At 48.5% G+C, this 26621-nt stretch overlaps 1 protein-coding gene across 2 annotated transcripts; it reads right to left on the bottom strand.

Moving 5' to 3' along the window:
* Nucleotides 1–375: 375 nt before the first annotated feature.
* On the bottom strand, nt 376–26621 carry PRRG2 (proline rich and Gla domain 2). Of its 2 annotated transcripts, XM_083408273.1 has the most exons (7): nt 26274–26621; nt 21590–21703; nt 17433–17596; nt 10259–10304; nt 8775–8910; nt 4125–4268; nt 376–1745 (listed from the first exon to the last, which is right to left on the bottom strand). In XM_083408273.1, exons 2-7 carry the CDS (start codon nt 21693–21695, stop codon nt 1715–1717), a joined length of 627 nt encoding a protein of 208 aa, XP_083264399.1. In that variant the 5' UTR covers nt 21696–21703; nt 26274–26621; the 3' UTR covers nt 376–1714. The 2 variants fall into 2 exon arrangements, with proteins under 2 accessions (XP_083264399.1, XP_083264398.1); XM_083408272.1 differs by lacking the exon at nt 26274–26621 and having other exon boundaries at nt 21590–21936.

Raw genomic sequence — 26621 nt, 5'->3', positions numbered from 1 at the left:
CCGCTCCCAGCCACCAGTCTAGCTGCTGCATTCTGGATTAGTTATAGTTTCCGGGTCACCTTCAAAGGTGGGAAGAATAACAAAGGGGGGAGGAATAAAGATCCACGTCAAGATCTGCTGGCTCTGTGGATCCTGCTGCCTGAGGCGGTTGCCTCACCTTGCCTCATGGGTGGAGCGGCCTGTGGACCACCCGAACGAAGCTTGCAGACCATTGGTGATCCAAAGAATACCATTTGGGAACTCCTGTGCTAGAGCAATGTCTCAGCTGGCAAGTCCTGGGCAACCTGGTACCCTATGACTAGTTTCTTCCCAAGAGTAAGCAAAACCTGCCTGTGCCAAGCCCAGACCCAAGAGCTATTCAAATAAGAAGGACAATGACAGAATAATTCAAATTTTATTTTCTACAAACGCCACAATAAAAGATTCACAGATGGCTCAAGTTATTTTGGTACATTCTTGTCCACACAGCAGTGCTACCTTCTCTCACAGAAGTATAAAGGCGTGTTATACTGCGCTCAGGGGTCAAGCAAGCAACACTTCAGGGCGTGAGTGGAAAAGGATGGAGAGATATGAGTTAGCATACGGGCATGCAAACACTTTGTGCCCATTTTACTGGATAACCATCTTCCCTTCCTGGACAGCCACACAAATTTGTCTGACTACAGCTGCAGGCAGTGCATGTAAACATAATTTGCTCCTCCTTACATCACCATAGAGGTGTATTTGCTTTCTACAGCTGGTCTGTATATTCTCACCAACCTATGTCTCCCCTTCCCTTTTAAACACCCTTGCATCTGCCTCTAACCCGCCTGCCCACTATATTTCTTCTTTGTCCCCTAATTTTCACACTTCTCTAAATATACCTAGGGGTGGGGGTGTTCAACTTGCATTGCAAAAAAGCCCTCCTGATTGAAGCCCTGGAAAGCAACTGCAGCAGAAAATACTAGGTTAGAAAATACTGACCCGACACATGACTGCTTCCTGTGTGCCCTATGTCATTGTTAGATATGGACGGGATGTTCTCTAGATCAGGCATTGCTCCATTGAGGATGCAGGGGCAGAAGGCCGAGCTACCACGACTTATACTGATGGAGAGACTTCATACCGCAAACCAACCACAAGGGCAGATGTTATACACTCCTCTTCCCTTCTGCATCTTAACAGTGCTCTTGAACACACCCTAAAGGCCCTAAGAGTTATTGTTCAAGCATACTCTGAGAGTTATTTTATCGGGCATGAAAACAAGCAGGTATACCATCCACCCTCTGTCAAACTCTAGCTAGCACATGCAAGCCATGACAGAATAAAGACAGCTATAACAAGGCTTGTTCACATGACACAGGTGGTGGGCAGCAGAGAGGGATTTGTGTCAGAAACCTGCGCAAATGCTGGATTCGGAGCTGTAAAGTTGGTGATTCATTTTTATGCCGGAGTAGCGAAGAACAGCCGTTTTATTCACATTTCAGATTCTTATTCCTCAAACAATAAAATGCAGCTTTCTGTCTTCACACACACATACACACTTTTTCTCTCTGTACATAGTACACACATATATGCAATATACATAATTCAGTGGTCCACACCATATTTGTGTATGTGTCCCCCCCCCCCCCAGGTATGCTGCAGGTGAATTCACAGTGTTTTTTTCTGCACATAAATTGGCGGGGATGGGGGTACACTTTCTTCCAAGAGTGGTGATCTTGCTGTTGACAACTCAGGTTGGTGGGGCAGTGTTGGTGCTATTCCTGGGGTGGGGAGTGGAGAAAAAGAAAAACAGAGATTCTTAACAGTGAGCAAGAAGCCATACAGTGGTATCTTGGGTTAAGTACCTACTTAATTTGTTCTGGAGGTCCGTACTTAACCTGAAACTGTTCTTAACCTGAAGCACCACTTTAGCTAATGGGGCCTCCTCCTGCTGCTGCTGCACCACCAGAGCACAATTTCTGTTCTTACCCTGAAGCTAAGTTCTTAACATGAAGCACTATTTCTAGGTTAGCAGAGTGTGTAACCTGAAGTGTATGTAACCTGAGGTACCACTGTACAATGACAGTAGTAGGTGATGCTAATTTGCTTAAAACATTCATGCAAGGTTGCATCATATATTCAGGACACCCCCCCCCTTTTCTTTATTAATAACAAGGAAAACTGACCTCTCTCTCTTGGCCTAGTACACAAGAAATGGTGAGCCAGGCAAAAACTTCAGAGCAGAGACTGGCGAGTGTGTCAATTCCTGTTTTCTAATCCAGTTCATTTCTCCACATTTCCACATAACTTTATGATTTTGTTTTTTTAAGAAACCACAAGTCATGAAAATGCAGCATTTTAGTGTGAATTTATCCAAAAACACATCTTTGGGTGCAGTTTTTTTTACATACTCATTTTTGCAAAGCAGTTTATAGGATGCTTTTTTTTTTTTTTTTTGGCAAGCTATTTTCATAAACTTATGCATTTTAATGCAAAGTTACCCCAGTATATGCATTTTTGGACCCATTCCTTGGCTGGAGAACGGAATTGCAAAATTTGGAGGTGTGCAAATTTTGAAGCCTAGCTGCATTTTGATTCATATATTACAGTCATACCTTGGGTTACAGACGCTTCACGTTGCTTTTTTTTGGATTTCGGTGGTTGCAGATGTGCAGAAATGCTAAATTGCGCTTTGTGCATGTGCCAAATCGCAGCCCGCACGTGTGCAGATACGACACTGCGGGTTGCGGACGTGCATCCTGAACGGATCACATTCGCAACCTGAGCGTCCACTGTATTTCGGAAAGTGTGAGCTGGGCAAATTCGCATATAAATACAAACTGAATTCCCAGCTGCCAGGCTACTTAGGAGCACAGGGGAATGCATGGAAAGCACTGTTTGGGTCAGGGCCGGGCAGGGGCAGGGACAGGAGGAAATGGACTGCTGCCTTCTGCGCTACACTTTTACCAGTTCACAGTGGCGTAGCGTGGGTTGTCAGCACCCGGGGCAAGGCAAGTAATTTGCGCCCCCTAACCCGTGGATTTGCGCCCCCTAACCCTAACCCCCAGATGTTGCGCCCGGTGCGCCCGGCCCCCCCCTGCACCCCCCACGCTACGCCACTGCCAGTTCATAAACATATACAGTGGTACCTCGCGTTAAGAACTTAATTCGTTCCGGAGGTCCGTTCTTAACCTGAAACGGTTCTTAACCTGAGGCGTGCTTTCGCTAATGGGGCCTCCTGCTGCCACTGCGCTGCTGGCGCGCGATTTCCGTTCTTATCCTGGGGCAAAGTTCTTAACCTGGAGCAACCACTTCCTGGTTAGCGGAGTTTGTAACCCGAAGCGTCTGTAACCCGAGGTACCACTGTACACACAGCCGTTAAGTTGTTCACAGTAACAAAAATACTCTAAAATAAAGATAAATTAGAAACAGCAGGATAGTCCCTGGGTTTTAGCTAAGCCCAGCCAGAGCCAACAGAGAAAGTTACATTTCGTGAAGCCGTTCCATGCTGCAGTAACTGCCTAGCATAGTAGCATTCTGTCAGTTGCCGTCATGTCACATTAGTTTCCCACCCTTCCTGCAAGGAGCTCAGGGCAGTGCGCATGGAGCTAGCCCATTTTTATCTTCACTGGGTAGTTTAATGCTGCTGCAAAGCTGCAGCCGAGATGTGGAATCTTCTGCCCTTCCCCTATGTGGTCTGGACAGACGGGTTGGTTTCCCACTGACCCAGCCCATTCGTGATCAGCGTTAAGACCCAAATCCAATTCTCCAGCCATTTCCGCCAAACAAGCTGGAAGAGGGCCATAGCTTGGTGCTTGGAATGCAGAAGGTCCCACGTTCAATCACTAGGGAGGGCTGGGAGAGAATCCCTGTCTGAAAATCATGGAGAGCCCCTACCAGTCAATGTAGACCAGCCTCTCTCAACCTTGGGTCCCCCAGAGGTTGTGGGACTACAACTCCCATCATCCCTGACCACTGGTCCTGCTAGCTAGGGATGATGGGAGCTGTAGTCCGACAACCTCTGGTTGGACCTAAGGTTGAGAAAAGCTGGTGTAAACAATGCTGAGCTGGACGGACCATTTTAGCTTTCTGTCTTGCACACTTGACACAAACTCTGGATGCAGCTTGGGCTCGGAGTAAGATCTCAAAAACTCTTGTACCTGTGGTAAGGTGGAGGAGGTGCATCGTGCACACCTGAAGTTTCCAGCACTTGATCATAGGATGGAAGTCCCGGTGCTGACTCTGGCTTTGGCTCCTCGGCAAAGGTGGCAAGGGGCACCGCAGGATACAGGTCGCTTTGAGCCCTGATGAGGGAAGGAGATGAGTCAGAATGGTGAGAGCATGTCACAAAGCACTCCTATGGACTCTGGTTGCTTGCTGACAATCTTAGTTACCGTATTTTTCGCCCTATAGGACGCACTTTTTCCCCTCCAAAAATGAAGGGGAAATGTGTGTGCGTCCTATGGGGCGAATGCAGGCTTCGCGCACCTCTCCCAGCGCTGGGCTCCCGCTGCTTGCGGAGAGTTGCCTGCATGCTGAAGCCTGCGTGAGGTGAGCTCAGCGTGTCCAGGCTTCGCGGACCTCTCAGCAAGCAGCGGGAGCCAGCGCTGGGCTCCCACGGCTTGCAGAGGGCTGCCTGTTTGGGGGCTGGGGTCGGGGGAAGCTCAGGCTTCCCCTGCCCCAGCCCCGCGCCTGGGGGGAAAATAATTTTTTCCCCTTTATTTCCCCCCCAAAAAACTAGGTGCGCCTTATGGGACGGTGCGTCCTATAGGGCGAAAAATACGGTATATCATCATAAATAACACACTGACTTCAGAAGGGCTTCTCATGTACTGCTTAGGAAAGAAATACTTTCTTAAGCCCAATAATTACAGAAAGAATGATCTAGGATGGAGATAGTGGACTGCCAGCCTTCCAGGTGATACGTGATTCCAACATCCATCAACCAATGGTTGTTGATAAGCAATCCTTAAAATGCCTCAACTACCAGCAGCTTCAGTATTTATTTTAATAATAATAAATAATAATAATAATAATAATAATAATAATAATAATAATAATAATAATTTTTGTACCTCGCCCATCTGACTGGGTTGCCCCAGCCCCTCTGGGCACCTTTCAACAAAATATACAAAGACACAACAGAACATCACACATTAAAAACTTCCTAATACGGGGCTGCCTTCAGACATTTACAGAAGGTCATCTAATTTGTTACCTCTTTGACATCTGGCAGGAGGGCATTCCACTACAGAGAAGGCCTTCTGCCTGGTTCCCTGTAACTTACTTATTGCAATGAGACCCTTGGAGCTGGATCTCAATGTCTGGGCTGAACGATGGGGGTGGAGACGCTCCTTCAGGTCTACAGGGCCGAAGCCATTTAGGGCTTTAAAGGTCAACACCAACACTTTGAATTGTGCTCGGAAATGTACTGGGAGCCCATAAAGATCCAAGGTCCAGTGTTATATGGTCCTGGCGGCTGCGCACATTTACCAATCTGGCAGCTGCATTCTGGATTAGTTGTAGTTTCCGAGTCACATTCAAAGGTAGCCCCACATAAAGTGCATTGCAATAATCTAAGTAGGAGATAACCAGAGCATGCACCACCCTGGCGAGACAGTGGGCAGGCAGGTAGGGTCTCAGCCAGCATACCAGATGGAATTAATTCTATTTACTGTATTTTTCACTCTATAAGACGCACCAGATCACAAGACGCACCTAGTTTTTGGTGGAGGAAAACAAGAAAAAAAATATTATGAATCTCAGAAGCCAGAACATCAAGAGGGATTGCTGTGCAGTGAAAGCAGCGATCCCTCTTGCTGTTCTGGCTTCAGCATTCGCTCCATAAGACGGACACACATTCCCCTTACTTTTTAGAAGGGAAAAAGTGAGTCTTATAGAGCAAAAAATACGGTATATCAATTTTATTTATATTATTTATTTAATACCGCCCTATACCCGCAGGTCTCAGGGCAGTTTATAGAATAAAAACAAAATATAAAACCACAAAATCCAAAATAAAAATAAAAATAAAAACAAGCTAATAACCCCTCCCCCCCAAAAAACCCCAAATTTTAAAAGGGCCTAGGATGTAAATCTGATCAGCCAAAGGCCTGGTTAAAAAGGAACGTTTTTCCTGGCGCCTAAAGGTGTATAATGAAGGCGCCAGGCAAACTTCCCTGGGGAGAGCATTCCACAGATTGCAGAGAAGCCATGTTCTTGTGTTGCCACCCTCCGAACCTCTCGAGGAGGAGGCACACAAAGGAGGGCCACAGAAGATGATCTCAGGGTCTGGGTAGGTTCATATGGAAAGAGGCAGTCCTTGAGGCATTGAGGTTCTGAGCCGTTTAAGGCTTTATAGGTCAAAACCAGCACTTTGAATTGGCCCGGAAACTAATTAGTAGCCACTGCAGTCGAAACAGGATCGGTGTAATATGCTCAAACCGTCTTGCTCCGGTGAGCAACCTGGCCGCTGAATTTATATCCCATCCTTCTTCCCAAAGGAGCCTAGTGTGGCAGGGCAGGTTTGTGGTCTGGAAGGCCTCTGCTAGCTGCGAACAATACAAGTCTCTGCATCCTTGTGCAGGTACCAGTAGTTTGCCTGACCTGCTTGTGATATTGACTTTGGGCTGTTGTTTGACCTTGGGCTCTAGACCTAGGCTGATCTTCTCCGCTTGACCTTGGCTTGTTTGGATTCCACGGCACTTGCAATCCTGCCCTCGTTGGCGAATGTTTTGCTAAGAGGCTTATACAGTCGTACCTCGGATCCCAAACGCCTTGGTTCTCGGACATTTTGGCTCCCGAACGCCGTAAACCCGGAAGTGGGTGTTCCGGTTTGCGAACGTTCCTTGGAACCCGAATGTCTGATGGGGCTTCCGTGGCTTCCGATTGGCTGCAGGAGCTTCCTGCAGCCAATCAGAAGCCGCGCTTTGGTTTCTGAACGTTTTGGAAGTCAAATTTGACTTCCAAGGTACGACTGTACCTCCGGGAGCTGGGACCCCAATGTCGAGGGCACCCACTGGAGTGTGATCAACTGTGGGAGATCCACTCAAGGACTGTCAGGGACTGGCTGGATGAGGAGTGATGGGAGGCACCAGCAGGGAACCCCCCTGAAATATACTCGGAATCAGACTGCTGCATTTTTGGATCCTATTCAACTCAGTACATACAGTGGCGTAGCGTGGGTTGTCAGCACCCGGGACAAGGCAAGTAATTTGCGCCCCCTAACCCGGGGCAAGTCAAGTAATTTGCACCCCCCGCTGCACTGTCCCTCCCCCAGATAGTCCCTCACTCTCTCTCCACACCGTACCGCACGCCTGGCACCCTCCCCTCCACAGTGGGCGGCGACCCGGCGGCTCGGATCGGATTGGCACAGCCAGCACTGCAGTGAGAGAGAGTGAGTGAGCCAGGTAGGGGTAGAGAGCTGCGAGTGCGAGCGCGCCCCCCCCCCAGGATGTTGCGCCCGGTGCGGCCGACCCCCCCTGCACCCCCACGCTACGCCACTGAGTACATAACACCCCCCAAGGGAAACTCCAGAGGAGGAAGGCTCAGAGCCAGGGGATTGGTAGTGGGACACTTGAGGAGAGGTCAGAGGGAGAAGATTGTGAGGAGCAGCTGGATGCTGAAGGGACAAGAGGGTTTGGGAGCAGAAAGAACCTGTGGCAGGGAACAGTTCGGACTCTGAGGCTGAAGCAGAAGAGGGAGGTCAGGCTGCTGAAGAATCCAGGGAGTCTCCTACTCCACCCCCATCATTCAGCCCGGACACTGAGATCCAGTGCCAAGGGCCTTCTGGCGGTTCCCTCATTGCGAGAAGTGAGGTTACAGGGAACCAGACAGAGGGCCTTCTCGGTAGTGGCGCCCGCCCTGTGGAACGTCCTCCCATCAGATGTCAAGGAAATAAGCAGCTATCCCATCTTTAAAAGACATCTGAAGGCTGAAGCCCTGTTTAGGGAAGTTTTTAATATTTAATGCTGTATTGTTTTTAACTCGATTGGGAGCCGCCCAGAGTGGCTGGGGAAACTCAGCCAGATGGGCGGGGTATAAATAATAAATTATTATTATATTATTATTGTTGCAACAAGCTCTCCTCCACTGTGGTCTCCAAGAACGTGCAGGATAATAAGAAGAACAGAGACCACAGGTACACAGACACCATTTGAGACTGCTTGGGAAACATGCAGGAGAGGAGGAGCCTTAGAAGGGACAGAAGGCAGGGACCTTCAGTCCTGGCAACTGCTCCACAGGGGCAAGACCTACTAGGAACTGCTGCTGACTTGTATGCTGTGTCCTTGAATAAAGGAGGGACGCGGGTGGCGCTGTGGGTTAAACCACAAAGCCTAGGACTTGCCGATCAGAAGGTTGGCGGTTCGAATCCCCACCACGGGGTGAGCTCCTGTTGCTCGGTCCCTGCTCCTGCTAACCTAGCAGTTCGAAAGCATGCCAGTGCAAGTAGATAAATAGGTACCGCTCCGGCGGGAAGGTAAACGGCGTTTCCGTGCGCTGCTCTGGTTCGCCAGAAGCGGCTTAGTCATGCTGGCCACATGACCCGGAAGCTGTACGCCGGCTCCCTCGGCCAATAAAGCGAGATGAGCGCCACAACCCCAGAGTTGGTCACGACTGGACCTAATGGTCAGGGGTCCCTTTACCTTTACCTCCTTGAATAAAGAGTTAACTTCCCTGACAATGGAGCCCTGCATCGTTCATGCTGACCCTGACTAGGACCTCCTGATTTTGAAAGCTGCCCGGAACTGCTTCTCATTCCCATGCATGCATGCCCCCCAGAGCACCTATACTTGGACCCTGATCCGTACCTGGAACGGTTCCTCTGCTTCCTCCGGTATTTGATGTAATACATGCCCACAATCGCAAACATGACCACAGACACCAACGCTCCTACCAGGCCAGCCACCAGGCCGGCCACGTCAACACCAGGTCTTACTGTGGAAGCTGGAGAGATTGAGGGAAGATTAGTAGAGATATCTGGTGTCCGCCTCCGCAAATTGCCCTAATAGGAACCCTGTTGTGAGCACTGCCACCCTGATTCAGAAGGGCTTCAGAGATATCAAAGTTGCCTTTTCTCCAGGAAGTACAATCTGCCCTCCCTTGCTATTATGGGCTGCTTGTGAAGCAGCCGTGGGAAAACACTGAGGCAGAAGGTCGTCCTTGGAATTCCTATTTTAGAAGGGACAACAACAGGAGATATTTTGGCTGGGAATTTAATAAGAGTTCTGGGCAGGATCTTTGGCAGAGTGGCCTGTGCAGATAAGAAAAGGGAAAACACCTAGTAAAAGTGAACTATTGGGCTTTTTCACACATGCAGAAGGAAGGAAAGGAATTTATTTTAGAAATGATTATTGCTGATTTATTGTGGATTTGATCATCACAAATTATCAAATCCACAATAAAGCAGCAATAATCATTTCTAAAATAAATTCCTTGCACTCACTTGTAGATATTGCCAGTGCTTTTTTTCTGGGGGGACGCATACCCCTAAGCATTTTGTGAATCTTTGTACTTTTGTCCATTTACTGCATTTATTTTCCCTGATTTGAACTATAAAATGGTGATTTTCTTGAGTCAAAATGAGAGTACCCCTAAACAGTTGTTTGTTTGTTCGTTTAAGGAAAAAGGGACTGGAAATTGCAAATGGTAAAATATTGCACATGTAGGATTTGGCAGGTGGAGAGCTGATGCTTAAGGATAAAAAGTTCAAAAAACTATTGTAAAATAAGGTTAACTGTAAGGAACAGAATGTGAACTAGAAACAACTAGAAAAATAAAGCAGCAACAAGAGGAAACCTTGGACACACCAAGAACCAAATGTTCACTAGACCCTTTTGATCCCCCTTTTAAAATGAAGTATAACATGCTTTGTATTTTCCTTGTAGGACAGCTGGGAGTGCTGCAAAGCACAGTGGCAATGAGAGCCCACCAACTTATTTTGCGAGGGCCCAATCCACAGAGTGTACTGGGCCTTGAAAACCCTGTTGACACCCCTCAGCTCAGAGTAAGCCCCTGGCGCAAGTGCCAAAATCTGCTCTTGCTTTCCCCTACTGAAATTTGGCCTGGGATAGCTCAGTCGGTAGAGCATGAGACTTTTAATCTTAGGGTTGTGGGTTCGAGCCCCACATTGGGCAAAATAAATTGGGCGCGTGGGTGTTTGTGGCCTGTTTGCTCCTCAAGGATGAGCCTCTGGGAAATCGAACAGGAGTTTGTTTCCTTCTGTCATTAGCCGACTCACAATGTAAGAGGGATGCCTGGGAATTTCCCACTGCCATTTTCTACCCTTACTCACTTGCGCCTCCTTTCCCGTTGTGTTCATAGATATCCCAAAACATTTTCTGAAGAGAGAACAAAAAAAAGGGAGGTTAACATGGCATGATAGCAAATAACAGCCTTCCCGCCATTTTGAAATCCACATCCTGAGTTCTGGTGGTGCTATCCACTGGGTGCTATCTGCACTATACATTTAAAGCAATATCACGCCACTTTAAACATTCATGGCTTCCCCCAAAGGATCCTGGGAATTGTAGTTTGTTAAGGGTGCTGAGTGTTTTTGGAAACACCTATTCCCCTCACAGAACTACAACCCCCAGAGTGATTTTACAACCGGTTCCTCTCCCCAGGGAATTCTGGGAAGTGTAGCTGCGGGAGGGGCTGTTTTTTTGCCCTGGTGAGACCCTTCTTGGTGGGCTGCTGGCTCCTTACCTGGCAAGGCCAGGTGCAACTCACAAACACGTACTTATTTTTGAAAGTGTTGTTTTGCACGAATCTGGTAAATTGGAAAACATGCCTCTCTGACTAAGTAAATAAATGGCCATTTTGCCCATTGTGAAACGTGCTTGACACTTTGGCTTTGGGTATAGTTCACTATTTCACCGTTCCACCGCAAAATGAATCCCCACCCCTTACAGGTGCATGCACTTACAGGTAAGCAAATACTCGTGCACACGACAACAACAGACCTCAGGTTTCCATAAGGAACAGAGTGAATACACTCAACCAGTTATTGCCTGTGAAGGGACCCCTACCGTGAGGTCCAGTCGCGGACGACTATGGGGTTGCGGCGATCATCTCGCTTTACTAGCCAAGGGAGCCAGTGTACAGCTTCCGGGTCATGTGGCCAGCATGACTAAGCCGCTTCTGGCGAACCAGAGCAGCGCACAGAAACACCGTTTACCTTCCCGCTGGAGTGGTACCTATTTATCTACTTGCACTTGACGTGCTTTCAAACTGCTAGGTTGGCAGGAGCAGGGACTGAGCAACGGGAGCTCACCCCGTCGTGGGGATTCGAACCGCCGACCTTCTGATCGGCAAGTCCTAGGCTCTGTGGTTTAACCCACAGTGCCACCCGCATCCCCACTGCCCGCTAGTCAAGGTTTAAATGGAACCGGCTTGGGTGTGGACTGAAGCACACACAGAAAAATGGCATCTGTGCCGCCCACATGTGCAATGACACCCTGGTGTGCGCACAGCCTAAGACTGCTTCTCCAGCAATGCTGCCTTATTTCCACACTTGTCGTTTGCAATACGCACTCTAGAGGGCATCAGTCTATCGCAAAAGAAAGTCCTTTAAAAAAGGCGGGAGGGGAGACAACCTCAAATCCCTCGGATTCACGAAATCAGCTAACGAAAGTCCCTTTTGCGCTAAATTAATCTTTGCCACAGGACTCTTGGCATTCTTGGCCGCAAACAACAGGCTAACTTAACCCCCGTCCTCAGAAGTCATATCTCGGCAGATCTGTTTAGCTGAAGGAACCGTAAATATTTTAAACTGTGTATGCAACAAGTTAATTTTAATACGAAAGGCGTTGCCTCTCTCTGAGTCAGGAGCTGAAACCAGTCCAAATTCTGAACTGGCTGCGAGCGCATAAGAAACTGTGCCATGCAATCCTACGGACATGCAAAACTGCACAGCCCAAAACCTCTGCTTGCAATTACTTGGGAGGTTTGTCATATTAGTAAGGGATAGGGCGGCTGGCAGCTGTGTCCTATATGCTGGAGAAGGATTAAAGAAGGAACAGCCTCTCCTGCCAAGGTGCAGCGCTGGGGAAAGTGGCACCTCCTGGCATTCACCCTTCTGCAGAATTCAATGCTGATGTTGTCAACATGGTGCCTGTGGGCGCAATGACACACCCAGAGCCCACAAAGCCCCTGTACCTCCCCTCCGCTCACTGTCCCCTTCATCAAGATAGCTACTTTCCACCCCTTTCTTGAAAAGTAGTGAGAGCTGGAGGAGGAAGTTCGAAGAACAACACTTTCCTACTTCCTCTTTTACCGCTATACTGTGGTACCTCAGGTTATATGTGCTTCAGGTTACAGACACTTCAGGTTACAGACTCCGCTAACCCAGAAATAGTACCTCGGGTTAAGAACTTTGCTTCAGGATGAGAACAGAAATCGTGCTCCGGTGGTGCGGCAGCAGCAGGAGGCCCCATTAGCTAAAGAGGTGCTTCAGGTTAAGAACAGTTTCAGGTTAAGAACGGACCTCCGGAAGGAATTAAGTTCTTAATCTGAGGTACCACTGTATGCTTTTCAAGATCCAGGTAGGTGACAGAATGATGAACAGAGCAGGAAGGAAAGGGAAATTAGCTGGGGGACTTGGACAGGGGGAGGAAAATGGAGATACAGTGGTACCTCGGGTTACATATGCTTCAGGTTACAGACACTTCAGGTTACAGACTCCACTAACCCAGAAATATTACCTCGGGTTAAGAACTTTGCTTCAGGATGAGAACAGAAATCGTGCTCCAGCGGCTTGGCAGCAGCAGGAGGCCCCATTAGCTAAAGTGGTGCTTCAGGTTAAGAACAGTTTCAAGTTAAGAACGGACCTCCGGAACGAATTAAGTTCTTAATCTGAGGTACCACTGTATGCTTTTCAAGATCCAGGTAGGTGACAGAATGATGAACAGAGCAGGAAGGAAAGGGAAATTAGCTGGGGGACTTGGACAGGGGGAGGAAAATGGAGATACAGTGGTACCTCGGGTTACATATGCTTCAGGTTACATACGCTTCAGGTTACAGACTCCGCTAACCCAGAAATATTACCTCGGGTTAAGAACTTTGCTTCAGGATGAGAACAGAAATCGTGCTCCAGCGGCTTGGCAGCAGCAGGAGGCCCCATTAGTTAAAGTGGTGCTTCAGGTTAAGAACAGTTTCAGGTTAAGAACGGACCTCCGGAACGAATTAAGTACTTAACCTGAGGTACCACTGTACCGTGAGGAAGAAAGTCGGGTGCCGCAAACAAATGCACTCTTCAAAACATCAGAGCAAACAGCGACTATTCCACTATAAATGGCAAGTGCAGAAAGGCCCAATATTTCAAAACGGTGGGCGATGACAACAACCCCTGAGCACATCCATTTTTTGAAAAAGCAAAGGAGGGGGAAGCCTGAAAGAGCTTACATATCCCCAGTACTGTATGGGAAGTGGTGTTAAAACGGACCGGTTTATTGTGGCATGAGCTTTGGTGGCAGACAAAAATACACAGGTTTAAAAGGGGGGCGGGGAGAGACATAGACAATAGAGGCAAATGGTAATGAAATGCAGAAGGTGCAGACTGTGACAATTCAATTAAAGCTGAAATATAAGCGAAACCAGTTCAGCCACCATTTACAACAGCAGTAATTGTCGATTAACACAATCAGCTTAGCATTGCTCAGCTAATTACCACCTGCAGTGGGACAGGAAACCACCGCCTCAATTGCTGCAACAGACTCGCCCCTCTAGGGCTGTTTAGGTCTTCCACTATCAAGGGCGAATACGTAGATAACTAACCTCTTGACTACAGTAAAGGAAGGTTACACGTTATTTGCGGTTCTTCTGGTTTCTAAACTACAAACAAATCACCTTGGGCTACAAGGGTTCTGAATCTCGATTACCATGAAGTAGTACTCTGCATTTAAGAACGGGCTGGTGTGAAATAAAGATGTAAGATGTCAATAAACATGAATGCTACAGAGAAAACAACACAGCGCTTCCTCGAGATAATGCTAGCTGGCACAAAGATAAGGCGTGAATAAGCCAGTTCTATTGTCTGTGTCTATGCCCTCACAGCACCAGCAAAAAAACTTGAAAAAGTGCACAAGGGTGCACACGTTATCTTTATAAATAGCAGTTTCCCCAATTAATTCTGGTCCTGCAAATGCTTCCACACAGAAACCCAGAAAACAAATTCTAAGTACAGTGGTACCTCGGGTTAAGTACTTAATTCGTTCCGGAGGTCCGTACTTAACCTGAAACTGTTCTTAACCTGAAGCACCACTTTAACTAATGGGGCCTCCTGCTGCCGCCGTGCCACCGGAGCACAATTTCTGTTCTCGTCCTGAAGCAAAGTTCTTAACCTGAAGCAGTATTTCTGGGTTAGCGGAGTGTGTAACCTGAAGCGTATGTAACCTGAAGTGTATGTAACCCGAGGTACCACTGTATTAACTGAGCCAGTTCAAGCGCTGGCAACCTGCCACTGCGGCATGTGTTGGAGCATTCATACATTCGATTCAGTATTTGGGGATTTAAGGGGACTGGTGCAAGGAAGGACTGGGAACCTGTAGCCCTCCAGATGTTGTTGGATTGCAACTCTCATCAGCCCCAGCCGGCGTGACCAATGGTCAGGGATCATGGCAAATGAAGCCCAATGTCTGGAGGACCACGAAGTCCTCATCACCAGACTAAAGGGATGCACTTACTAGAGAAATGCTCTCAACCAATGAGAGCAGAGGGCATAAGCTTGGGGGAACAGTGGCGGCTGGTGCCTATTTAGGACTGGTGGGTCCGAAGTCAGGGAGGCCAACTCTAGGTGGCGCTAAAGCCATTGAGAGCCAACTATTTCTCATTTTTGTCTTCCACCTCCCTGCTGAGCTGTGCAAGGGAAACACTGAGATGATGGAGGAGAAAACTGACAGCCAGGGCCAGCCCCTGGACTGGTTGCAAGCAGGCAGGCAGGCAGGTGGGGGTCTAAGCTGAGGGCTGGATGAGATTGGCAATGGACCAGTCTCCATTGTGGGAGAACACAGGAACTGAGGAAAGGAGTAGGATCTCCTGGTGTGGATGGCAAAGAAGGGGATGAAAGGCCTTGGATACAGGAGAGAGTGTATTTAGAGAGAAGGGAGAAATAATATTGGGCAGTTTCTGCCGAGAATCTACTTTGGCTTCTCTTGCGTTTAGTTACATGGAAATGTTGGAAACTGCATAGCCTGTCAAGATAGGAAAAGACACAAGATCTAAATATACAAAGGAGAAGATATCCCAGAAACCACACAAACACACGCACACGCAGTGGCATAGCATGGGTTGTCAGCACCCGGGGCAAGGCAAGTAATTTGCGCCCCCTAACCCGTGGATTTGCGCCCCCCTAACCCGTGGATTTGCGCCCCCTAACCCGTGGATTTGCGCCCCCCTAACCCGTGGATTTGTGCCCCCTAACCCCCAGATGTTGCGCCCGGTGTGGCCGGCCCCCCCTGCACCCCCCACGCTACGCCACTGCGCACACGTCATCTTGAATCACCTTCACAGTTCAGAATAGGGTGGTGTTTAAACTGATCTCACACACACTGATTTCCCAATTTGATGCAGCCCTTATCGCTCTCCCCCCGGGAAACTGAGATGCAAACGAGCCCCAGCCTAGTCACGGATTTATTTCAGCAATCCATCTCTGGCTGCTGCTGGTTTCACTCCCTGCCTGCCCTGAACCATCCAGAGACCAGGACATAGCTCTGTAATAGGAAGCCTGAGGCCTGTTTGCACGTGGCTCTTCTACTATGCTAGGAATCTACCTGCTCCAAATTCCCTAGACGAGTCCTGACATGGAGCACTGTAGTTGATGACAAACAAGGTTCCCTGGTTTTCCTTGGCTCTGAAGCACCAGGGGTTTATTGCCTTCTAAGGGAAGCATGGAATCTTGTCCCCTCTTCATGTATGAGGACCCTGCACACACATTGAATGCAACACAGAATCACAACTTTCCTCATCCTCAGTTTACATCAATCACAATTTCAGTTTCCAAATGTACAGCAGGTAAAACATGACTCAGAGCTGCTTTTTGTCTGCTTCCGCCCTTTCAGTTTTCAACTTCATAAATCTAGGTGCACAGACGATGGCAGGAAATAATATTTTAAATGTACAGTGCAGTCAGTATAAAATGTTGGGCCTAGCATGGGGAGGAGGGACGCGGGTGGTGCTGTAGGTTAAACCACAGAGCCTAGGACTTGCCGATCAGAAGGTCGGTGGTTCGAATCCCCACAACGGGGTGAGCTCCTGTTGCTTGGTCCCTGCTCCTGCCCACCTAGCAGTTTGAAAGCACATCAAAGTGCAAGTAGATAAATATACCGCTCTGGCGGGAAGGTAAACGGTGTTTCCGTGCACTGCTCTGGTTCGCCAGAAGCAGCTTAGTCATGCTGGCCACATGACCCGGAAGCTGTACACCAGCTCCCTCGGCCAATAGAGATGAGCACTGCAACCCCACAGTCGGCCACAACTGGACCTAATGGTCAGGGGTCCCTTTACCTTTTTAGCATTGGGGGGGGCAGAATTGGTCTGCCCCCAATATTAAACTCCTTCCTAGAGAACTTAGGCTTTACCCCCATGTCTGTATAAACAACAACCCTCTTGCTATTAATTTATTTAATCTCTTCCCGGAAAAGTGGAGGTCCTGGTTTTCGAATGCTCTCTCTCTCCCCCTCTGCAACCAGTCCACTCCCTTAGTAAGCCTTTACGTTTGTTGTACGATGGCAGACAACTACTGTATTTTGATTTGCTTCTTCTTTGCTAACCACATTCCTGACATTATAGCCCTTTGGCAGGTTGCTAGAAAGGCTATCAAATTAAAACTCCAGTTTTACTCTAGTCGCCCTGGTGCAGTCATGAAGACACGTTGCTATGTAGCAGGCAGGTGTTGCTAGGTTCTCCTTTCACTCAGCAGGTACAGACAGCTGCATCAGATTTTAATTTGGCATTTATCCCTGTTGGCCCTGAATCATTTCCCCCTCTATAATTCTGGGTGTTTTTTTTTGCGACTACCTAGAAGTGCAGCGGACGTGGGTGGCGCTGTGGGTAAAAGCCTCAGTGTCTAGGACTTGCTGATCAAAAGGTCGGCGGTTCGAATCCCCGCAGCGGGGTGCGCTCCCGTCGCTCGGTCCCAGCGCCTGCCAACCTAGCAGTTCGAAAGCACCCCCGGGTGCAAGTAGATAAATACGGACCGCTTACTAGCAGGAAGGTAAACGGCGTTCCGTGTGCTGTGCTGGCTCGCCAGATGCAGCTTGTCATACTGGCCACGTGACTCGGAAGTGCCTGCGGACAGCGCTGGCTCCCAGCCTATAGAGTGAGATGAGCGCACAACCCTAGAGTCTGGCAAGACTGGCCCGGACGGGCAGGGGTACCTTTACCTTTACCTTAGAAGTGCAGCAGAACAGTTTCAAAATCTCTATGCTAGATGCTATGATGCTCCCAAGCCCAAGGCTTTCCCCATACTCAGCTGTTTTGAAGTCGTCCTCAAAGACTTCGCGCATTTCTTCGTAGTTGCAAATTTCCTCTATGCATTCGCGCTGGAAGTCGCCTGGCGTGAACAGCTCAAAATCCCAGTGGTTATAAAGAGGCTTACGGCTCAGGAATCGATGTGCAGTAGAGCCATCCAGGATCACTGAGAATAGAAACCATAAGATATTATCCCGGAGTTTAGAGAAGGCAGGATGTCCTAGGACAGTGATGGCAAACGTTTTAGAGACCGAATGCCCAAACTGCAACCCAAAACCCACTTATCACAAAGTGCCAACGCGGCAATTTAAACTGAATACTGAGGTTTTAGTTTAGAAAAAAAACATACATTAACATCTTTTGTCATAAAAGAAAAAAAACACAATAACATAGCTTTCAATGATACAAACAACTTTTTTAAAAAAAGGTAAAAGTTTGCATTTGGCATGCTTCTGAACAAGTAATGTGATTTTTGCTGTTGCACGCATGCTGATACAGTGGTACCCCGCAAGACGAATGCCTCGCAAGACGAAAGGGTTTTCCGTTTTCTGAGTTGCTTCGCAAGACGGATTTCCCTATGGGCTTGCTTCGCAAGACGAAACGTCTTGCGCCTTTTTTTTTTAAACCGCCAATGCATTCCTATGGGAAACCGTCAATACACATTGGTGCTTCGCAAGACGAAGAAACTCGTAGAATGAAAAAACTCGCAGAACGAATTAATTTCGTCTTGCGGGGCACCACTGTAATTTGTCTAAACTTGCTGAACTCAAGGTGGCTTACTCTTGAGTAAGGAACAACAAAATGGCGGGAGGCCCTGGCGCATCAAAAGTTGAGGCCAGGACAGAGCAGCAGTTTCCCAACACGAGCCCTCCTCTCCTCCTCCCCCAGCGTGGCCCCGAGGGTGAAAATGGTGCCCTAGCAGTGCTGGGACCATGCTGGAAGCGGCCAGGAGCCTCCTGCAGCACTGAAGCACCTGTTTCACCCCCTAGCTATGGCCCTGCTGGGGCAACGGCGCACGTGCCCATAGAGTGGGCTCCATAGGTTCGCCACCACTGTCCTAGGACCAAGGGTCATTTGTTCTCTCAAAGAAAGGGGAGTTGTTGCTACACCGAAGTGGAGAACCTTTGACCCTGTGTGCCCTCTGCCCCGTGCTGTGCCCTCCAAGCTAGACTGCTCTCCTACAGAATTCTAGGGACTGTAATTTGTCAAGAAACACACTTGTTAGGAGCCCATGCCTTTCAAGTTGCCCCGGGGGAAAATGGGACATTCGTATGAGATCTCAGTGGCTGTTGGGGGTGCCGCAATATCGCACTCTCACCCCGATTTTACGTAGTAAAAATTTGGACGGTATGGGAGACTCACATTCCCCTCTGCAGTTCCCAGAGTGGTTTAACAGCCAATCCCTCTTCCCAGGGAATTCTGGGAGGGGGAACTAGGGTCTCCTAACAACTCTCAGCACCCTTAGCAAACACCAGCTCCCAGTATTCTTGGCTGTGTCACGCTGAAGTCCTCAGTTATTTTCACATACACCAGCCTTTGCCAACATGGTGCCCTCCAGATGTTTTTGACGACAACTCCCATCAACCCCAGCCAGTTAGCATACACTTTCCACCCTCTAGGGGACGTTGCATATGAAGAGGACTGAGAATGGCAGCATTTACCGTATTTTTCTCTCTATAACACTCACATTCTTTCTCCTAAAAAGTAAGGGGAAATGTCTGTGCTTGTTATTGAGCGAATGTGTGGTCCCTGGAGCCGACTGGCCTGAGTACAGGGGCAAAAATCAGGCAAAAATCAGATCGCGCGGAGGAGGGAAGGCTAAAGAGAGGAGGTTGCTGCTTTCCTGCAGTCTGCCTCAGGGTCTTATTGCCCACCCTCTCCTGTTTTCGGTTGCTGTGTTTGCTCAAACGCAACAAAGAGCAGGGAAATCCCCTGCCCTCCTGGCAAACAGAGGGGAAAGGAAAGGATCGCGTCCTTCCTTCTAATTCCTTCCTAGTCACACTGCGCGCATCGGCTCAGGTTCTGTTGGCTAGGAGCGCAGCCGACAGCCACCACCTCCTCCTCTCCGTGCTCCGGTGCTGCTGCTTCGTCCAGCATTCTATGGACTCGCAGGCAGCCGGAAAACATGCAGGTGGGAGAGAGAGAGAGAGAGAGAGAGAGAGAGAGAGAGAGAGAGAGAGAGCTGGCTTGGGTGGGTGGGAGGAAACTTTTGCCTTCCTTTCCTCCCTCCCGTTAAACCCCTCTCCTGCATTGTTAGCCAGCTGCTTCTCCGTACACCCCTCTCCTGTTCCTTGTCCCTTCTGTGTTTTTCCTTCCCTCCCCACTTAAAACGTGGTTACAAAGCACGGATCCACATGGATCCTCAGGATCTTTGCATTGGGCTACCCCAAACTCACCGTCAAATCACATGTCTGTGGCCACAGCATGAAGCACAAAAATGATACATCCACTGTTTCATTCATAATTTTTTTCTTCTTGTTTCCCTCCTCTAAAAACTATGTTCGTGTTATTGTCAGGTGCGTGTTATCAAGCGAAAAATACGGGATTTTGCAGGTATAGCAGAGGCTTCTGGGAGGTCCAGAAAGGCCTGGGAGCCGACAGCTGCACCCATCAGGTCCTTCTCCTTTCTTCAAATGTCACTGCTTGCTTTGATACTTTCCCAACCTTTCCAGGTGAGCTGTTTTAGACGCTAGGCATGAGGCATTGTTGCTTTTTTCATTGCTGACAGTCACATGCCTTCACTTCCTGGTTGAATGACCCTTCGTTAGAACTCAAAAGCTTATTGCACACAGTTTGAGGAAATGAGATGCTTCCCCCCCCCCCCCATATATTGTATTCATTGGAAAATGTGGAATGTGGTTCCGCAAGGGTCCAATGCACTCGCTGGCTATTTGCTTGCTGTGACGTCTGTGTTTAGGAATGAGAGGGACAGTGCAGGGAGCTTGGGCTTCTCATTGCTACCACAGCCAGTGGGACAAACCTCTCATTGGCTGGACGTAGATTTCTTAAAGACAGTAAGAGAGCTAGTGGTGGTGTGCAGTGGTTAAAGTGCTGGAGAAAGGGGTTCAAATGCTCAGCCAAGAAGCTCAGTGCAGGACTTTGGCTAAGCCCAAAGCCTAATCATAGAGCTTCTGGGGTGGGGAGACATGGGTGGCTGGGATGAGAAGATCCTTGCATGATAGCATAGCTGCCAGGAGGAAGGTAAAGGTAAAGGGACCCCTGACCATTAGGTCCAGTCATGGCCGACTCTGGGGTTGCGGCGCTCATCTCGTTTTATTGGCCGAGGGAGCCGGCGTGCAGCTTCTGGGTCATGTGGCCTGCATGACTAAGCCGCTTCTGGCGAACCAGAGCAGCGCACGGAAACGCCGTTGACCTTTCCGCTGGAGCGGTACCTATTTATCTACTTGCACTTTGATGTGCTTTCGAACTGCTAGGCAGTGGCGTAGCGTGGGGGGTGCAGGGGGGGCCGGCCGCACCGGGCGCAACATCTGGGGGTTAGGGTTAGGGGGCGCAAATCCACAGGTTAGGGGGCGCAAATCCATGGGTTAGGGGGCGCAAATTACTTGCCTTGCCCCGGGTGCTGACAACCCACGCTACGCCACTGCTGCTAGGTGGGCAGGAGCAGGGACCGAGCAACGGGAGCTCACCCCGTCACGGGGATTCGAACCGCCAACTTTCTGTTCGGCAAGTCCTAGGCTCTGTGGTTTAACCCACAGCGCCACCCGCATCCCTTGGGAGAAAGGTACAAACGTCAATAAAGAAGGCTTAAAAAAGGCCTATTTAGGGGGAACTCGTTCTACTTTACAGCTCTTATGCAGGCATTTTCCTCACTTCAAATAACCTTAAAAAGTCACCTGTGACCTCCAGGCTCTTTGTTCCTTTAGACTCCGCACGCACAACATTTTCTTTTACAATCGGTGAAAAGCAAGTTCTTGTTTTTTTCCACCTAGTCCACACACACAACCCCTGTTGCATCTTTGCCCCTGAAATGTGCTCCTCGACAAAGTGGATTCATCATTCCCAGAATAAAAGCAGATGGATTCTGTGTTATCCCACAGTGCGATTCCTTTTGAAAAGAGATGCAGGCAGTCCTGGCAAGGATGTGTGTGTGTGTGTGTGTGTGTGTGTGTGTGTGTGTGTGTCCCAACCTTCAACTTACCTTGATCCTCTAGAGTCTGCTGGTGTTCCGGCTGCTTGTCGAGCGGAATGGCAAAGCTGTGGCTGAGGGCTTGGAACAGCAAAAGAAGACATGGAGGACTCCACATCACGCACCCTGAAAGGAGGACATGAGACAGTGCCAAAGATCTGGGTTCAAGAGAGTCCTCCAATATATATTCTGGGATAACACCACCCATTCGCGTGATACAGTAGCTCTCTCTTATCTGCCAGCCTTCACTTACGAAAAAACAACAACACAGGCATTAGACACAACACACTGCTGGTATTATACAACTGGTTCCTCCCCACAGAGAAAACAGTTGCTGCTCTACTGCATGATAACATGGGGACAACTGCTGGGGACTTGATAAGAGCCCAATATTAACAAGAAATCTGGAGAGACAGAGTCGCTCCAGCAATTAGGCAGGGCGAAGCAGCTGCCTCAGGCAGCTGATTTCGGGGTGTCATGGCAAGGCAGCAAGCTGTTAGTAAATTGAGTCATTATTGTTGTTTTTACTGCTGGGGAGTGAGGGAGGGGAGGTGGGGTTTTTCTGCCACTAGTACCAAAATATCTGGCCCTGGGTACTGTCTACTTTGACAGAGAGTGGGGGTTCCTTATTTGCCTCAGGCAGCTAAATATCTCGGGCCAGGCCTGTGGAGAGGGAATCTGCCAGGTGGTTAAAAAAGCATTACCAATGAGGAGCCTGACCAGGTAATTGGTTTTATTTTTTAATCATTTTCCATTTTAAATTGGATTCCCAACTGGGTCTGGCTTACTCCCGGTTCCTGTTAACAGAAGTCTGATCTGTAGAAATCAGCAGGCGAAGCACTTCATAGCATGGTGCTAAACATTAATACCTGCTAATTGCTGCAGATGAAACTGCAGTTAAAAGAACGCTTACCAGGAGCTGGTTCAGAAGCCTGGAGTTGTAAATGTGCTGAAATACAGAAATTTATTTATGCATTTCTCATTACTTTTCTCCAGGTACCTCAAGGCTCTTTCCCCATTTTATCCTCACAACAACACCCACACATGGCTTCCTCCACAGAATCTTGGGAACTTTAGTTTGTTAATGGTGCTGGGAACTGTAGCCCAGTGAGGGATAAACTACAATTCCCAGATTTGGGGGGAGGAAGCCATCTGCTTTAAATGGATAGTGTCTGAGGTAAGTTAGGCTGAGAGATGATGACTGAACTAAGATCACCCAATGAGCATCATGGCTGAGTGGGGATTTGAACTCGTATCTCTGAGGTCCTAGTCCAAGACGTGAACCACTGCACCACACTGGTTTTCCTTCTGAGGGCATTTACAACCTGTGCTATAGTGTGAACCTAAGCACGTTCACTCAGAAGCCCTATTATGTCAATGCCTGCTTGCTTCTGTTTACTCAGAAGTAACTCCTCCAAAGTCTGAGTTGAACAGAATTTGCTCCCAAGTCTGTGTGCGTAGGATTTGCAGCCTTAGATGGACGGAAGAGTCAACAACTTCAAATAAGGCCACGTTCACGTCATAAATTCAAAGCGCTGTAAATTCAAAGCACTTTAAACAATTATGGCTTCCCGCAAATAATTATGGGAGTTATAGTTTGTTAAGGGTGCTGAGAGTTGTTAGGGGATCTGATTCCCTTCCTGGTGCTACAATTCCCAGAGGTCCCTCTTCATGGGAAACTCTGCAAAATAGTATTTCTGGGAAGGAAATGGGGGTTTCCTAACAACAGTTAGGGAAACCCCCATCGTTAGGAAACCCCCATTTCTGGGAAGGACACACTGCTGGTATTATGCAACTGGTTCCTCTCCACAGATAAAACAGTTGCTGCTCTACTGCATGATAACATGGGGACAACTGCTGGGAACTTGATAAGAGCCCAAGAAATCTGGAGAGACAGAGTCGCTCCAGCAATTAGGCAGGGCCAAGCAACTGCCTCAGGCAGCTGATTTCGGGGTGTCATGGAAAGGCAGCAAGCTGTTAGTAAATTGATTCATTACTGTTGCTTTTACTGCTGGGGAGTGAGGAAGGGGAGGTGGGGTTTTTCTACCTCTGGTACCAAAATATCTGGCCTTGGGTACTGTCTACTTTGACAGAGAGTGGTCAGTGGAACTGACCAGCAAGACAACACAGGAGGCGTGGTAATTACGCTCCTTAGGAGGAATCCGTAACCAGAGTGTGTAACAAAACAATAACCCTATTGCCACTCTCCTGAGAGCCAGTGTGATGTAGTGGTTAAGAGCGGTAGTCACGTAATCTGGGGAACCGGGTTCGCGTCTCCGCTCCTCCACATGCAGCTGCTGGGTGACCTTGGGCCAGTCACACTTCTCTGAAGTCTCTCAGCCCCACTCACCTCACAGAGTGTTTGTTGTGGGGGAGGAAGGGAAAGGAGAATGTTAGCCGCTTTGAGACTCCTTAAAGGGAGTGAAAGGCGGGATATCAAATCCAAACTCTTCTTCTTCTTCTTCTTCTCCTGCGTGCCCATTCTTAAAGAGAAGTCCTTAATGGAACAAGGCAGAGCTGTTACTCGTTTTCAGAAATCCACCATTTGAAATGGCACGAGCTTGGCTTTCTGCCCCTACATTTATCAAGCAAGTTAATCATTCGCAGTCTGAACTTGTGCATATTTCCTCCAAAGGTCATCCCACGGCGCCCTGCAAGGCTTGCTCCTCCGGGCTGGCAGAAAGGCCCTCTCTGTCGTGCCAGGCTCTGCACGATCCAAGAGGCGTGTCCTCCCAGGATCCTTTGCAAAGTCACAGATAAGTGTTGTAAAGTAATTATCAGACTGCACACAGCTTTGTTTTTTAAGTCTTTAAAAATAATTACTGCCCTAATGATGGCTCGGGAAGCCTTTAGGAAGGGACTGAACCTGGACTTGCCTCCCAAAAAAAGAGTGCTTAGGATTTCAGAAGTTATTGGCAAACAAGAGTGCTTAGGATTTTTAGAAATCATTTACAGCATAATCAAAAGTGAAAGAAAACCAGCCGCTTTCCCTTGCTGCCCAAGGATATATAGTCCCAACGGTTTGCGTCAGACAGACTCGAGCATCAGCTAATAACGTTCCTGGTAACAAATTTCCGCACTGTAGTTTTAGGGGATGTTTGCTAAGGGGCCACGTGTAGAATAATACTTAACATTCATATAGTCTTTTCAGAGCGCTTCACATAACACCCTCTCCTAATCCTGACAACAACCCTGTAAGGTAGGCGAGCATTATTATCATTCCTATATTGCTCAGGTTGCCAACTTTTACCATTTCTTAAAAAATCTGTGGGGCTGTGAGGATGAGTCCTCTAGGTTAGAGAGTTTCTACTCCAATAAGCAGTGACGTAGATTAATAACGGGATTAATAATAATAGGGACGCGGGTGGTGCTGTGGGTTAAACCACAGAGCTTAGGACTTGCCCAGCAGAAGGTCGGCGGTTCAAATCCCCGCAACAGAGTGAGCTCCCGTTGCTCAGTCCCTGCTCCTGCCAACCTAGCAATTCGAAAGCACGTCAAAGTCGAAGGAGATAAACAGCTACCGCTCCAGCGGGAAGGTAAATGGCGTTTCCGTGCGCTGCTCTGGTTCGCCAGAAGCGGCTTAGTCATGCTGGCCACATGACCCGGAAGCTGTACGCCGGCTCCCTCGGCTGATAAAGCAAGATGAGCGCCGCAACCCCAGAGTCAGTCACGACTGGACCTAATGGTCAGGGGTCCTTTACCTTAGATTAATAACTACTACAGTCACATCCACACTACACATTTAAAGCACATTTATACCACTTTCACAGTCATGGCATCTCCCCAAAAAGATGCTGGGCTTAATCATCACAGTGCTACAATTCCCAGCACCCTCAACAAACTACAGTTCCCAGGATTCATGAATATTAAAATGGTATAAGAGTGCTTTAAAGGTATGGTACAGATGAGTGACCATAGAGAATACAATCCCAAGCAGGGATGGCTGACCTGTGACCTCCTGCCCTCCTTGACTATTGGACCCTAGGTAGGGTTGATGGGAGTTGCAAAAAGTACCTGCAAAGCCACAGGTGAGCAGCCCTGATAGACACTGTCCCAGGGAGACTATAACTTCCTTTCAGACAAACCAGGTTAGGCTGCAGTCTCATGCACATATTTCTGGAAGTACTGTATGCTCCTTTGAAAACAATGGGGCTCACATGCAGTATTGTGCTGTTAGAGCACAGTTTCCCAAACTTGGGTCTCCAACTCTTTTTGGACTACAACTCCCATTACCCCTAGCTAGTAGGACCAGTGGTCAGGGACGATAGGAACTGTAGTCCAGAAGCAGCTGAGGACCAAAGTTTGGGAAGCCCTGTGTCAGAGCAACACAAGACTAAAAAGATTCAGCATCCTGTTTATTGAAGCATTCTGATGATTCTTTCAAGTCTGGAGTAATTTGTATGGAGCCTTCATACAATCATTATTATAGGCTGGTGCTGAATTTACCTTTGTCTAGCTCTAAGCTTCTCCCCGGCTTCTGATCAAAGGAGCTACAGAAATGTGAAAACTCTCTAAAAGTTATTTTTCCTGTTTCAGATCCAGGTCCAGGAACACGTAGCAATTCCTTGGACCGCAGAGGCACAGAACAAAAAACAAAACAAATCACACACCCCCGTTTGGAAAGCAAAGCACCCTTTTTTCCTTTATTTTTTTAAGCCAGCTTGGTTTCCAAGCTGCCTGCGTGCTGCCAACTCACCTGTGCGGAAATCGCAGGTGGAAAACAGGTACGCCGGTGACCTGGATGGAAGCACCTGGCTGTTCCCAAAGAGCCCCTCGTTCTCCTCTCCTGCAGTAGAAAGTCAGGTGGGAATAGCTTCAAGACGACCCCAGTGTCAACGGTTAGAAGGGAAGGGAATAAATGACATGTAGCCTCGGTCCATGGCAGTCCAGTGCAAAGGAAAAACTCTCCGGAACAAAGCTGAGGTCTCCTGGAGAGAATCAGGAGCTGCCGGAGAGCTCCAGGTGAATGTGGGTGGGTCCAAAGGTCACATGGTCAGAGGAGAGACAGGTAAAGCGGGGGGGGGGGGCGGGAGAGAGAGCAAGT

The sequence above is a fragment of the Podarcis tiliguerta genome (genome assembly GCF_965153285.1).
Source record: "Podarcis tiliguerta genome assembly, chromosome: 13".
NCBI classification, from domain to species: domain Eukaryota; kingdom Metazoa; phylum Chordata; class Lepidosauria; order Squamata; family Lacertidae; genus Podarcis; species Podarcis tiliguerta.
Note: the sequence above shows the minus strand (reverse complement) of the source record. Positions and strands in the feature narration are given on the sequence as shown.